Source organism: Coturnix japonica, chromosome 3 (assembly GCF_001577835.2).
Source record: "Coturnix japonica isolate 7356 chromosome 3, Coturnix japonica 2.1, whole genome shotgun sequence".
In the NCBI taxonomy this organism is placed as follows: Eukaryota; Metazoa; Chordata; class Aves; order Galliformes; family Phasianidae; genus Coturnix; species Coturnix japonica.
Window position 1 is genome coordinate 34,618,922 of NC_029518.1, and position 16,295 is coordinate 34,635,216.

Genomic DNA, 16,295 nt, shown 5'->3' on the forward strand with positions numbered 1-16,295 from the left:
ATGCCTGGATGGAGATCAGTGCAAGTGGTGTCCCCCATAGGTCAGCAGTAGGGTTGATGCTCTTTAATATCTTCATCAATGACACTGAGTGCACCCTCAGCATATTTGTGGATGACCAAGCTGTGTGATGTGTTTGATATGTCCAAGGGACAGGATGCCATCTAGAGAATAACCTAGACAGGCTTAGATTTTTGCTTAACCCGTGACAGATGTTTAAGAGTCTCTTTCAACTCAAACAATTCTACTATTCCATGATTCTAAAGCAGGGTGCGATGTACTGTGCTGAGGACTTGCCTGCTGGCTGGCATGCATGACATCCAGAGTTGTAGCTCTCCTTTCCCAGTTCCCGTGTTCCCATGGAGAAAGTCTTCCTCACCAAAGCTGCAGGTGCACAGATGGGGTGACCGCAACCCTCAACGTGGATGAGAAGCTTCTCAACCTATTTGTAACACTTCACAAGGGCCAGCTGGCACTAAACTCTATGGTAATTTAAAAATGGTAAAATGGCTTTTTCAGAATGGATGAGGCAGGGCTTTGAAGAATTTTATTTCTGGACATGTTCCTCCAGACTTCCTGTGTTCCTTCCTTTGCCCTTTGCAGCGCACTGCTCTGTATGCTACTGTATCCCCAAAAAGAGTAAATCAAGATGCTGAGATGGATCAAAAATGCCTATCATGCTTTTACTAAACTTAGTATTTCATTCTCCCTTTTGTTCATTCATTTTCCTGTTTCATAAATCTCAACTGGAACCATCCCTCCCTCGCTTCCTCCCTTTCAGCTCAGCAACTGAAGGAAGTCACCTCCAATGCTGCTGCCAATGTCATTTCCCACTGGGATACGTTACCCCAGAAAACGGACATTCTCCATTTCCTCCATTAACAGTGAGACTCCTTTCAGATAACTCCATAAACCTGTGGTAGGGACATCTGCACCTGAGCTAGTGAATCCCAGCTTCTGGCTTTGTTTAGGGAGAAATCAGGCACTGGAATGCACAGCTTATCCTACATATACCTTTGATGAAGTGCCCTTTATCACTGACAACAGCTGCTAGCTTGCATTATGTTAAGAGAAGAGCCACCCAGTGATGGTATCACTTTTAAGCAGCCTGTGCAGTCTACTTCAAGAATTGTACACCTCTCTCAATGGCTTGAGACTCCTGTGCACAGCTTGCCAGTTAACCATTTGCTATAGGGCCATAATGTACCTCACTGTCTTTGTTAAACATGTAATACTGACAGAAACTAAGGGTGGCATTCGACTTACCAGCCTGAGACATCTGCTGTGCAGACTCGTGCATCTGAGACAGTCATTTACACATTCTGCATAGTTAGTAGACAGAAAAAAAAAAGACATTTCCATAGCACGATTTCTCTCAAAGCAAATGATAAAACAAGCCAGATGAATCACCCTCTCCAAGTTTCTCTCCACTAGCCCTAAACAGTCTGAGGTGGCAAGCTCAGAATTGACTAGTGTAGGTGCCTGAGTGAAGTGAGTCCCAAGAGTAAAGCCACACAGATAGCGTGGCAGGCTCTGAGCTGGGCAGATAAATATATATACATACAGTTGTCAGCAGTGAACTGCTTTAGCTGTTGCCAACTCATCAGTAAATGACTGAAAGAAGTACTACAAAAGCACACTGTGCTCTTGCCAGCCCTTCAGAGACACCAAGCACAGACTAAGGTCCTGTCTATTAGGGACTGAAACATGTGCCTAATGATTACGTACAGCTCCACCAGCTTCCCCAGGCTATGAATGTGCTTGAATGCAAGCACAATGTAAGCACATTATTAAACAGCTCTGAGTCAGGCTTCTGAAAAATCTTTGAAAGAAGTAAGAATCCTTACCAGGGTCTCTGACAACTACAAATGAACCATCCTCAAGGCATTTGTTGTTTTTTTTTTTTTTTTGCTAGCCTCTAAAATGTTTTGTAGCTGTTTGGGAACTGCAGAAAACAGGATTGTAAAGCTTTCCAAAGTATGGCATGCTTATAATAAATAAGGGAGAAGGAAATGAGACAGAATCCTGTAACACAGCACCTGATCCTCTGAGTAGTTAGGAACACTAGAAGCATGTCATGTGCAGAAGGATCAGAGCTGGATGCTACACAAGGTATATCTGCACAACCTTGGCTGCTATGTGGCCTCCTCTTCATCCAGTAACATGGAGAGATCCAAGGTAAACAGTTAGCTCACAAATTACCATTTACCAACATACCTAAAATCACACACAATGACTTGTGGTGGCGATGTTCTGGACAGAGAATAATATTTGCCTCAGTGGCAGACTCTCAAACTTCTTCAAGTATTTTTATCCCATTTCCATCTACCACAGTAGCTATGCATTATTTAGCTGTCCAGGATTTTTGAACTAAGCTGCTAAAAACAGCTGAGGCATCATCCTGTAAAGAGGAGAGTAAGTGCCAAATCCACAAAATAATGTCTCTAATTGCCACTATCTGTCTAAATCTGAAAAGCTGACATTTATTCAGATGTGTTGCTGAGGCATTTTCTTCACAGTTGGTGAGGTTAAAGAGTGACCTCCTAGGGCATGGGTGTGCAACCTTTTGGCTCACCTGGGCTGCACTGAGCAAAGAGGAAATCTTCTTGTGCCTCATATACTTAGGTCACTCTGAAATAATGCCTCCTATTTACTTTCATGGAAACTACAACAGGTACAATGAACACAGTAACTCTGTTTGATAGAGCAAATTCTCAGCTGCAAAACACTGTTTTTCAATGCAATCACCACCATTAACTATGTTTTTTTCACTGGTCATGAATGAGAACCTGCATGCCATGCTTGTAACAATCTGCACTAGTGGAGGTGACCCACAGTTTTTATCACCGCTGCTGAAACATACCACCCACTGCCAAACTGTGCTCACATCCACTGTTTAATCTCTATCAATTCTAAGCAAGTGTCAATGAATGTTAAGGCATGCAGCTTTTTCCACATGAAGGAATTCAATTCCACACCTTCGTTTCATACCCACTTCCACGTCAGACACCATTCTGTCAGACAGCCGCCCTGCTGCCATCTGTCACACAGCAACAGCATGGAACAGAGTACTGATGGGAAGGTTCAACTTCTACTTCCTTACCACCAACATCTGCATCTGACATTGTGGGGCAACGTGATAAAATAAGAGGCATTATTTTTGGAGCATTTTTGATGAAATTTTACTATTTTTGTGCTTCAGCCTTCAAAATAGTTGCTCGCAAATGTATGTACTGCAAGAGAGCAACCGCATGAATAAGGTGTGACTGTGAACTGAGGGGCATTTCTCTCTATCTAGTAAGAAAGACCTTACAAAAGTCTGATAAAGAGACATGATCAGTTTTTTTCTCTGAATTGAATATATGACTGCAAGTCAATACATTCAATTTGAAAATCTTCCCCCTAGCTGGGGAGCTGCCACAGCTGCAAGGGTGCTTAATGCACTGAGCCATGGAAGAGGAGCACACACTCCTCTGCCACTTTTTGGAAGACAAAGTTCAGCCATTTAGCTGCCAACTCAACTGTGAAACAGCAGTAAGTATTAGAATGAGCAATAGTGGGGAACGAGCATCCTAGCATAACATAAAGCCATGCTCAGCCATACTCATAAGGTCTCTGCTCAGTGGTACCCATTGGACTAGCTAGATTACTCAACCTGGAGCCTTCCTGGTGTCTGTGGGTGGGAGCTGACAGGGGCACTGATGAAGGAGATGGAGTTTATCTTTCTAGGTTTTTAAAAGGCTTCTGACAAAAATTCCAAACAACAAATCCCCAAAAATTCCAGACAATTCAAAAGGGTTGTACAGAAAATAAGCAGCAGCCAAGGAAAGTGCTGGAATGGACCAAAGGCTCAGTTCAAGATAGGAAACCAGGAAGGAGTGAAAAAAGCAATGGAGGGAAGTGACTGAAGCTCTGCAGACATCAGCTGTGGGACCTGCACTCTTCAATGTCATTATAGGTAGCAAGGGGGCAAGTGATGAGCTAACGGTTTCCTAATGAAATGAAGTTATCCAGGACTGTAGGATAATTGATGAAATGACTGAGTAATAAAATGGGGGATGCAGAAGCAAGCGTACTAATATAGAGATACAGGTGGGAGTACAAGAATCATGCGCTACATACACAACAAATAGGCTCTGGCCCATCTACCACAAGGAATCCTGAGCTCTTCCCAAGCTGCTCCACAGAAAAGGCAACATATTCAGGAGCAGACAAGAACTCAAATTAACTGCTAACAATTATTAGGAACAAAGCAGAAAACAAAGCAAAAAGTTGTTTCCTACATCCAGGGAGATGTCACTTGTCAGTGCACCCACAGAGCAAGAGATGCATCTCGGGCTAGAAATACACCTTCCCAATCAATTCCACCACGTTGGAAACAGCACCAGATGGACCTCTGGTCAGGCCCCATATGGTGGCTGTTTCTGTGCTTGTTAAGGAAATTGCTCTTGGCTTCCTAAGGGGAAAGCTGTGAGTTCCTGTGGGTGGCTGGCATATAAGGTTATAAGGCTTAGTGCTTAGGTTTGTCTATGCACTTTATCCCAACCTCCTTACTGTGGTAGATCCTGAAGGTCTAAGAGATGGATTTATTTTTTTTTTTAAATGAATACCAATTAATGCATTATAAAGGAAAAACTACGAAGCCTCAGAAACCTTTGTAAATGCAGTTTTAAAATGAGAATATTTGCAAATGACACTGCACGTGTGGGTTTTTAGATCACATTTAAGAAACTGTAAAAGTTCAATAGAGTATCTAAATACTTTTACAGATAACAGATAAAAAATAATAGTACTTAGTTTGATGATGGAACAGCATGATGATATTATTAATATATTATGGAATATATGGTATAAATTAATTAATTACACCAAAAGACTTGTTAGGATAACGTATGCAAAACATTTAGATTTGTCTAATCATCTCACCTTAATTTCAACAGGGCAAGAAATTGGTCTGTTGGCCTGCATGCAGTCAAGCCTCTTCACTCCTCATATTACTGGAACATCCATATAACTTATCTCATGCCAAATAATTTATTCTAAAAGGTGCTACTGAATCTTTAAGTACTAATCACTTTTATGGTCTCTTCTATTGCTAATTATAATCATATATTAATTCTTGTTTTATTCCGTGTCAAATGTTATACATAATCACAGAATGACCCGGATTGGAAGGGACCTCAAGTATCATGAAGCTCCAACCCCTCTGCCTGGCAGGGCCACCGAACTTCCATGTTTACTAGATCAGGTTGCCCAGGGCCCCATCCAACCTGGCCTTGAACACCTCCAGGGATGGGGCACACCTGAGCTTACTAAGAGTTGTAATTAAATAGCAGATCTGCACGTATTTGTTGAGAATACGGTAAATTTTCCTGCTTAGCATATATATTCCTTTCTTCCTCTGTCAAATACTCAGGCAAGACTTTCTGCAAAATCTATATTCTAATTCCTACTAGTGATACAGAGAGAGCTGATAAATTATCAATCTTATACTGCAGCAATTTGGACCGTAATCCATTTAATTCATCCTCAGAGGCAACTGCTTAGAAATTCTATTAAAATTGTGGCATTCAAATGAGCCTCATTAAAACATGATATTCCACTTTAAACACTATAGGATGGGTAGTTCCCCTAAATATCATCCTTTTCATTATTAAGCAGAATGCATGACTGGAGGCCAGAGTGAAAATGGACAATAGTGGGTGCTTATTACAGTACACTGTATTACTATAATATAGCACCTGGAAACGGACATAAAGAACAACCCTGATTATGAGATACATATTCATGATATTATGGAAAACCATATTTTATCATTATTCTGCATTTCCTTCCTGAATCAAAACTGAAATTGGGAGTTTTGCTATTTATTTGGAAATCAACATCTTTGTGGAAGCAGAACTTTCATTAAAACAAAAATAAGTCATGAGCAAAATGGGATTCTGTGCAAATATGAGCTGAAGGGTATGCAAATTTCATCCTAACCAAAGGTTTAAGTGATGGTTTAAGTGCCTGTTCTGGTAAAAAAACAAGACTGTGCTCTCCACAGGGAACTGCTCTATTAACTAGTTAGCAGTTTGAGTGCCACATCTTTCCTAAGCAATGGTTTCATTCCAAGGGAATCCAGCTACTTAAACTGACATGAATACTACATTTATATCAGTACATATATACTGTTATTATTATTATATTAAGAGGTAAGTGAATTCATACTGGCATGAATTCAGTCTATGCTGGCTGCAGTTTATAAAAAAAAATGGGATAATGTTATTTCTCTCCTACATAGCTTACCAAAATTCTGAGCTGCAGGGTGTTCAGGTACACACAGTTTTATATACAAGAATTTGTCACAGCCCATTTGTCCTTTACACAGTGAATTTTAAGTCCAGTTAATTGTTTTCTTAGGAGATAAAGGGTTAATCTGCTCTTGAACTTAAAACATGATGCCTCTTTAGTCCCAACTTAAGAGCATGATACTTGGAGCATCTCTGTCAACTAATAATCAGATATGAGAGTGGACTTGACATGGATCTGAGTGTGCTCACAACAGTTAAGGCAACATATGTATATTCACGGAATTCCACACGTAATTTGCTGCTCACTGATCTACCAGAAGAAAGAAGAGGATGCCTCCTCACTTCTCACCAGCAAGTCCAGCCAGGATGGGTCTTCTTTGACAACAAAGCAAGGCTTGGCTAGACTTGTGTTGGCATGAAGAAACTTAGTACAACCCCGAGCAAAAACAATACTACATGCAAAGATCCCAGTTTCTATTTTCTTCCTGATAGATACCCTTTCCTCTTTTCAATAACAGAGGTTTTTGTAACCTTCTTTTGTTTTAATCAGCTACAAAAGACATACTTTTTAGAGATAAACACAGCGCCACCCTTGCTGAAAGCTGAACTAGGGAATCTGAGGTGATTTCATATCCTGATCATATTTCCTCACTCCAGTATTGGAATATGACTGAATTACAGGGCTTGAGAGACTCAGAGGTTTTTCCATCCAAGGAGTTTGTTATTTGGCCAGAAATAGTGATACCAAGCAAAAACTATTACTGTTATTTGAAGAAGAGTCAACACACAACTTTTGTGTAACCAAACAATGCTAGGTTCTGCAAAGAGATTTATGCCTCAGGAAGGATTCTCAAAATTTCAAGACTAGGTTCCTCTGCATTATGACAAATAAGAGCAGATTTAAGTTCCTGGAACAAGGCTGTTAACATCAGAGGTGGTGCCTGGCTTCTCCAGTACACAGTGCCAACACAATTGGTGGGCATCTCTGCCTGAAAGCGAGCCATCTCTGTGCTGCTAAGAACACCTTGTTTCCTGTTGCCTTTGATCTAATGCTGCAATGACTGCCAGCAAAACTCAGTGATGATTACAAAGTAAACCTACACTCTTATTGGCCAAATTCCTCCTTCTGCAGGATGCCGTCCAGGTCTGCAGTGGCATCTCATAGTTTATAATTAACGAAGATTAACTGGGCTTCAGATTAAAGGTTGATGGTACTCCAGCCAAGTTGAGAGAACCACTTTAGTAGGGAAGTGAATGTGCTGTGCTCAGTATAATGGGCTAAGACAGCTACAATAGAAGTGATACTACATTTGTGCCCTGTAACTGGGAAATGGCTGGGAATATCTGTTGAGTGATCATAGAAGTTTATGTCGAACTTCTAGTCTTTTCTGAACTCCAGCTCCCATACTGAAGTGTTTCTATGCTATGTACCTTCCCATCTGCAGTTAGCTCCCATTATGAAAAGAGGGGCAATATTTTCTTCCACATAAGTTATCAAAACAAGAGGCAACACATGATGTGTACTGGTAACAATTATACTGTTATTTTTAACTAGTTCTTTTCCCACCTTCTTATGGAAGAAATCTATCATTAAATTAGTATTAGATTAGTAAATGCTTATTTTTTGAGATAAGTGCCTAGATGGGTTCAAGATGACTAGGAAATGCACCTTGCTCCATTTAGAGATACATGGATAAAACACAGTGGTCTTCAAATCTGAGATTACCCAATGGTTGCTACTGTTACATTCTGTCACTGTAAATGAACATATTGTTTGTCCATACTGCATACATATCAGCTCATTTCAGCCACCAAAGTAAGGCAGCTTGGATAAATCTTGAATAATTTACTTTCTGCTTCATGATGCATTAAAGCATTCGTTCTAGCATTCGTTCAGTAACATCAGCATTTTACAGTCTTTTTTTATTTCTGTAGCATTTGGGGAGGAGACATACAATGCAGAAGTAATGAGTCACCTCTAAACCTATAGCTCATGATTTTGCACAGGCAAGATGGTATAGAAAACGACGAGTGGGACATGATCAAAGATGAGCTGGCAGGAATCCCCAGTGAGTAAGCCTAGCACAGCTCAGAGAAGCTCATTTTGAGACTGTTTAAAGACTAGGAAAGCACTGCGCCATGTGGGAAGGGTGCCAGGTGTTATGAAACAAGAAACTCCTCACTCCTTTGGAACAAGATCTTGGATATCTGCTCAAATATGCTGTTGTATTAACTGAACACACTGCAATATATAAGAAAAAATGAGAAAAGTTTACACGGGGTAAAACTAAAGTGCAATTACTACCTATACACACTTACCACACAGTACACGGATATGAAAGAGGGTGCCCCTTTTCCATCAGAGGAGTAAGTTACATTGACTTTGCTTTGGGCTTTACCCGGAGCACATACTGACAGGTGCAAGGGAGAAGCAGACATGCTAGAAATTACTACCCCGTTAATTCCCATACCTATATGCAAAGCCTTCCTCTGTTATCACCATTAACTTCATCCCATACACTTAATCTCAACTCCAGCCAGAAGAGAGTGAAAGCTGCTCCTACAGCTCTAGAGTAAGCACAGGGTGGGTTGATGGTCTCTGCCCTTATCACAAATATTCACATCAAAGAATCAGATAGTTTTTTGCCTTCAGTGCAGGAAGATAGGCTGAACAAAAGCAGATATTTTGCAAATTAATTACTCCGTGAGGAAGCCAGCACATATTCCTTTCCAAAGCCACTTTGGTGGGGAAGCACAGGCAAACCTGCAACCATGGCTGAACCACTGAATCACCAGCTTGTTTTTTGCTTTCCCACCTCCCTCTTCTAGAATTACACAAGCACTGTATGCTTCTACAAAGTTTATTTCTCGCATAAGAAAAAGGAGATCACTGGGCACAATTCTTGCTCAACAAATGCTTACTTCCAGGTGAAACTTTAGTGGGGTACATCTTAGTGCTCAATGCAAGAAGCAGCACTGTCTGATGGCCAAAACCTGTAGATAACACTAACAGAATGCTGCTAATAGCAGCACAGTATTTATGCAGAGATACATTCATGCAGCATTTTAATTTACTTTCTCAAAAGGGGAAGTTTAATTAGGGACACGCAGAAAATCATTAAGTAAAAGAAGTCCTCTGGCACCCTGACTACACGTGCCTTCATGGGAGCGCCCTCCTGAGGCCAGAACACAAATCTAGGGCTGGGGTCTGTCTTTTCCTGCCTGTTCTGCGACAAGCTGAGCTGCTTGTTTTTACATAAGTCGCTTCATTCTGCATTTTCTTGGCTGCCCCATCTACAGAATGAGGATAATTAGAATCATGTAGCTGAAGGAAGCATACTGACGCACTTGGAGGTTTTTGCTGTGGTTGGGATCTTCAGCTTGCACTTGCTAAAGAAACTAAAAAGATTTATTACCAAAGTGATTACAGTGTTGATACATTTGTGATGAATTCCCTGCAGGCAGGAAATATATTAGAGGCCAAATTTACTTCCCATTTGTACTCGTAACAAGTTTCCTGTAACTCCAGCCATGCAAACAAAGTTACTCCAAATGAGCACGTGGCAGAATCTGGCTCCACGGCAACTAACTTTAGACATACATGTGTAATAACAAAGAGGTATAATTTGCATTGCAAGCAACTTCAAGTATCGCCAGTTCCTTTTCCTGACATTGCAGAGGAAATGTGCTACATGGGGAGATGGCAATACCCTTCTGCTCGGGACAGAAAATAAGGAGCTGTCCATGGGGACTAATTAAGAGGAAGATGGTTTTTCTCAGGTGAGGTGATTGATCGTCCTGGACCTTCTTGTGATGGTATCACCTCTCTGGGAAACCCCAAGATGCAGAGCAGGGATGGAAATCTTTGCCTTCCCATGGAAGGGAAGACAATCCTACGGGTACATGGAACTTTTCTGTACAAAGATTATGAAAGCAGCCAGTTGGATAGGAACTGGTGATAAAAAACAATCAGCAGCAAGACAGACAAGCACAAGACAGGCACTGAGCCTACACTTCTCCAAATATGAAGTGTGTGCAATGGTGCCAGGCACAGAAAACATACGGTATGGTTACTGCCTGCCTGAGTGATGCGTGGAGATACAGTTGTCTTTGGAAGTGCTAGTGCAGCAGGCTCAGTGCATACTGATTATTCAGTCTCTGAAATGATTTGAAATGGCAGTCACATTCCTGAAGGCGCACAAAGTCCTTATCTTCCTTTTCTTCCTCTACATTCTCCTGCACCACCAGGAGAATATAGGGGGATTGCCAGAAGGCTTTATAGCAATGCATATCAATGAAAAGCTCCCCTTTGCTAACTGTCCTCCAGATAAACATACACCCCATGGTTCTGCCAAGGGTCTGTGAAAGGCTTTGGTGGTAGTTGATAGGGAAGAAAATAAGCGTAACTATGAAGCAGAAGTTGTCCTGCAGCATCGGCTACACTTTTGCAAAGGATATCAGCTACAAAAGAAACCTCACAACTCAAAGCTTTGTCTGACATACAGACTAAGTAAAGAAAGCTGTCCATCATATGCCCACCGTCTTACTGGAGTCTATGGCTACATCCTGGCTTTTTCATATGGCTCTAAGCACCAGGTGACAAAATTAGCCAGTAGTCTGAAAGAAAATGCTGTTGGTTGATCTGGAATGAGAACCTCTCAAACAGTTCCAGTCAGTTTCATTAAAAGGAAATAAACAGCAAAGAAAACCCTTACCTGCTTCTATACAACCTCTGGTTTCTACAATAAACCATCAAACCAATTTAGATTTTGCCTTCAGTGGTAACAAAAGAAGAATCTAAACTAAGGAAGGAAAAGCCCAACTAGGTCAACAAAGTCCCTGGTGGGTGGTGATATGGTATCAGAGAGCTGATGCGCACAGCGGACATGGACATGCTTGAAAAGATTCAATTCTGCAGCACTGGGAAAGGCTGCTCTGCTTCTGTGTCTATATAAGGTAGGTAGTAAACTGTATTTGAACTGGTAGAAAAGAAGGATGACCCACATTTCAAAGCTAGAACCTAGTGGGTTATTATTATTTATGATTCATAAAGCTTGTGCAGTGCACCAAGAGAAAGGAAGCCATGTTTTCAGCTCAGAGGACCCTCCAATACAAATCTTGGGAGCAAAACTGCTGGGCACCAGGAGCTAACTGCAAGGGCTCTTAAAAATTATAGTTACAATGTAATGAAAATCAGACATCTCCTTTCAGTCAGAAAATTTAGATCCATTCCCCTGCCTTTATACTAGGAGATTTTTATGCTGGAGAATGCAACAGCTACATTATCCATGACCCAAAATCACAGCCTTCAGGTACTCCTGATATTTCACTTTTCTTGCAGAATTTAGCTCCTTCCCCCCATCATCTTGGGCATTTTTGCATTTTCATACTTTCTTCTCCACAGACAAATCATTACAAATTGTCTTTTTCTTTTCCCTTTAGTTTTTCAAGACCATTCCCCCCCCCCCTTCCTTGTGATCTTTCCATGGAATCTCACAGTCACATTTTACCCCATACTGCTATTTTCTGTTTGGATTCCTTCTCCCCCTTCTATGCCACCTCTTGCATGTCCCCATCTGCTTCTCCTCCCTCCATTCCTTTCAGCCAACCGTTTTCTCACTCTGACTTCATTCTCCCAGCCAGCTCCCACATTCCCCCATGGGTCCCCCAAACCTGTTTGCTTTCCCTTCAGGAACTGAGCCCCACATCCACCCCTCAGGTGAACTCCTCCTTACCCACACCTCCGAGTTCCTCCACTTACTCTGGTCTATCTTACCTCTCTACCCTCACTCACACCCCTTGCCTTGCTCTGGACATAGTCTACAGCTGTCTACATCAAACCAGAGGCCTCCCACTCGCTATGCCCAGAGCTTTGGGGCACGCTGGGCAGCCCTCCTGAGTACGCCCAGCTTCTTTAAAGGTCCTGGAAGCCTCCGGAGGTCCCACGGTCCCTGAGACGAGCCCTCCCTGCTGCTGGGCTTGCAATGGCCATCCGGGCCATAGAGCCCCAGCTGCTCCCCAGTGCGTGCCGGTGGGACCACCCCAGGAGAACACAGATGCCTGGACGAGGTTCTCGGAGGGGGCATTGCCCGAGGCTGTGACCCCGACCCTCCCGTGGAGTCAGCGCTCTCCAGCACTACCGCTCTCTCCCTCCTCCCCTCCCGTCGGTTCCCACCGGCAGGTGCTGCTCTGGGCTCGGGACCCGTTCCCGACGCCCTGGGTTCCGACGGCACGCGGGGGAGGAAAGAGCCGTGGCCGCGTTCGAGCGGATCGGCCATCGCCCGTCTGCCCACCTGTCCCCCCCGCGACGCGAACCCCGCGCCCCGACCCCGTCCGGCGGCGTTACCTTCCACTTTGGTGAGGGTGAGCACGGGGCTGTTGCAGGCGCTGAGTGGGGCCACCCTGGCCGAGTGCTTCTTCATGGCGAGCCCGTTGCCGGCGGCAGCTCCCCGCCGCCCCGCGCCTACATCCTGGCGCCGCCGGAGCCCTCCTGGGCGGCGCTCCCGGCACGGCCCCGCGGCTGCCCGCCGGCTCCCGGCCCGCCGCCCTCTGCCGCAGCACCGGGCGGCGGCGGCAGCGGGGGCTGGGGCTGGGGCTCGCCCGCCCGCTGCCGCTCGGGGCTGCTGCAAACCACACGTCACGGCGCGGCGCGCTACCCCCGGCGCTCCCGGGGCCGCCCCCGGGTCGAGGGAGGGGGGAGGGCGAGGGGCGCGGCGAAGCCCCCGGCGGAGCGCGGCTGTGTCCGGGCGCACTGCGGCTGTGGACGGCGGTCCCGCAGCGGCCCGGCTCCTCGCTTCGGGGCGCCGTTCAATCCTACCTCCGGAGAAACCTCCGAACCGCTTTTATTTGCCAGTATTTCATCCCTCCCGCATCTTCCTTCAGAACCAAGAGCGGTCCCTATCCTGTGCCGATTTCCACCATTCTTTTCACCGCTGTTTCTGTTGGATGAGCGAGCTCGGAATTAATCACGGCCATCAAGATGAGAGCGTATCGCTGATTTACCAATAATATTCCCGCACTTACAGCAGCACGCTCTGCAGCACTCTTAGCACAGCTTACTAACTTCTGGAGGCATTAAAAATGCTTCAGTACCTCCACACAAATGAAATAAAATAGGAGATTTCACAACTGGATGGTACTCAGGTGTAGCAGGTTGTTATGTGATGTTTTTTGTTCCATCACCAGAAATTATTTTCAGACGCTCTCAGTTATGATATATACTACCATTTTGCGGTAGATTTCCCCTTCTGAAAGAGTAGCTGGTATTAATTAGCGGGACTTAATGCAAGTCGATCCAGGAGGCTACACAACCTAATGAATGAATATGAAACATATAAAACAATCATCCAGCTCTAAGCCAAGAGTCAGATTTTGCAAGATGCCGAGCACTGTTGACTCCTAGGGAGTGCTGCTATGAATATGAAAACACTCAACACATCTGCCAGTTTCAAACAGGAGATGTATCAGCAGACCAAGATGCAAATACTCTACAGATCTCAAGACTTGGTCAAATTAAAATGTGAATACTTCGCAAACAAGACCGGGCAGCCATCAATGCTCCTCAAACATTCCAAAGTATTTGTTAATTATACAAATATTTGCTCCAGAAAAGCAGCCCTGGCGGGCTGGTTAGCAAACTGTGGGAAAACACCACCATCCTCCTGCAGGCTTAGCTCTATTTAGGATCTATGGCTTCCTTGGGGAATCACATCCAGGCTGTTGGCCTGTAAAGTTCTCATCTGTTGACCTGCAGGCAGATGGAGCCAAGGGGTTAAAACTCTAAATGTCATAGACTTTATGGCAACTTGTCTCCCTTGGCAGGCTTGAGCTCCACTGGCTTAGGTTATGCTGGTGGTCAGGTGCGCTGTTGGTAGACACTGTGGGGCAGTCAAGAAATATCTTAGCCTCTCATACTGCTGTTGCTATCATCATCTTCCTCCTCTCCCAACAACTTGCATAACCACAGCACTCAAGATTCTTCTCCTCAGTATTCATCTTCCCAGAGAAACTTTCAAAGGCACCATGAACAACAAGTAGCCAGCTGGCACTAGTTTTAGATTGGGAATAGGACCTGATAACTTCTTTGCTGGCTTTTGGACTTCATTTGCCCAATGCATGTCAGGTGTAGATACTTAGGGCTCATGTAGTTTGATAGAGCTGTGCTTGACCCTGATCTCACAGCATTTCACCTCCACCTGTCTCTGATTACTCTTGTTGCCCTTGCAGGTGTAAATGTAACCAGAGATCCATGCTAGGCCCCCATTTTTCTCTGCATGTGAAAAAATGAGCCTCATACCACAGTAACAAAAAGCTGTGTTTATTTAATGTACAATAGCATGCCTGAGGACTGTATTCCAAGGGCTCTAGAAGTGAGAGCTGTGCTTGGCAGCACACTTGCTACTTTCTGTAACTCAGACCATGGTGCAACCTTCCCATGTCCCTATGCCTTAACATATTTGTTGCTAGATTGCATTTAATTTATAGTAGGCATCTTACAGTACAAGCAATGCAAAGCTCATGTACTTGGTAACATTACAAGTTGAGTTTGTGGCTTTTTTTTCCCCCTTGCAAAGTCTCTCTGGTGTTCAAGAGGCAACAGAGGAAAAGCTGGTGAACATCTGGGTTGCAGACAGCTTACAAATGTGGAGAAGAAACCCTCAGAGCTTGAAAACTAGAGAAAGCAGACCTTTGCTTCTGATACGAGCAAGGACACTTCACATTAATAAAGCAAGGTCAGAAGAAAAATCTGGGATGGGCTACTTGGAATTTGCTCAGGCAGGCTTCTGTGTGAAGAAGGTTTATGGAGCTGCTCTTGCTGCTGTCAGTTACCCTCAAGTTTAGATTAAGAATGATGTTCAGTTATTTTCTTTAATAGATAAACACGTGAACGAAGATGCTAACAAATTATCATGCTGCCTTTAAGTTTGTGGATTATAACTTCTTTTTAACATAGAAAAGTACATTTGGGGCAAAAATGGATTTTCTTAGTTATGCCTGCTGTAATCTTTGATTTTAATCCTATTAGCAAATTTGATTAACCAACATGAAAAAGGTGTACAGTTGGTATTTTTCCAGTTCAGACATTTTCCTATTTAGTGTACTCATTAAGAGGACATTTATTAACTTAAGTGCTTGCCTTACCATAGAGGGCAATCACTGTTGTGCTTAGCAACCCTAAAGGAAATGGAGTGAGGTCTTGCACTTGTGTAGCCAATTTCATAACAGGCTCCAGCTCACGCCAAAAGGAATCAATCTGCCAGGAGCCAAATACGCGCTTGAATATTATCTAGAAACCTAAACTGCCCACAGTCTGTCCAGCAACAGACCATCCTTTCCTCTCATTTATTTGCAGTGATTTGTTGAATATTCTCCACAAACAACTGTTAGCCTGTTTGTGAGGAGCTACGTTTATTTGAACGCATTGTTAGTTTTTTCTGGCTACTGCCTAACAACTTTTAATCTGTTTCATTTTCCTCCTAAAAAAAACACACGTCAAACACGCTTTTCCAACACAAATAACAGCTATTTTGGAAGTGACATTTGCTGTCCAGCTCTCATTTTGAAATATGCATTTACAGTGAGCTGTCTGGTGACCAGCCACCAGCGTTGTTTGCACGCCGTCTGCATTTACAGCCACCATCCACTCAAAACAAATTCACATTCTTGTCAACTTCACATACACTTCTTTCTCCACAATATGCACCCAGATGCAGGGATGATGTCTTCCAAATCTTCCCTGTTCCTAAACAGGGCAGTTACTTAGGTATGATGCCTTGAATTCATAGAATAAGACACTGGAGGAAAGAAAGAATAAGACCTGACTGGCTAGAGATGCTCACCAGGCCTCACTGAACAGAGACTGCTGTAGTCATTGCTATTCCTGAGTGCTTTTTCTTCAAATCTGATCAGACCAACAACACTACAGATAGCAGTCAAACTGCAGTTGCTCTCAAATGCTGCAGATTGTACCTATGCTCATAGAGACAGCAGTTCTTAGACGTG

The 16,295-nt window shown here is 43.6% G+C and overlaps 1 protein-coding gene across 4 annotated transcripts in view; it reads right to left on the reverse strand.

Moving 5' to 3' along the window:
* SLC35F3 (solute carrier family 35 member F3) overlaps nucleotides 1-16,295 on the reverse strand; it is a 129,560-nt gene that overhangs the window by 31,180 nt on the left and 82,085 nt on the right. Inside the window, exon 1 of one of the 4 annotated variants that reach the window (XM_015857844.2) lies at nucleotides 12,640-12,830. The exons of 2 other annotated variants lie outside the window; for them this stretch is intronic. In XM_015857844.2, the coding sequence (XP_015713330.1) occupies nucleotides 12,640-12,715 (76 nt within the window). In that variant the 5' untranslated portion in view covers nucleotides 12,716-12,830. Of the gene's footprint in view, nucleotides 1-1,263; nucleotides 1,313-12,639; nucleotides 12,831-16,295 lie in introns of those variants that run through there. One more of the 4 variants, XM_015857843.2, reaches the window with a different exon arrangement.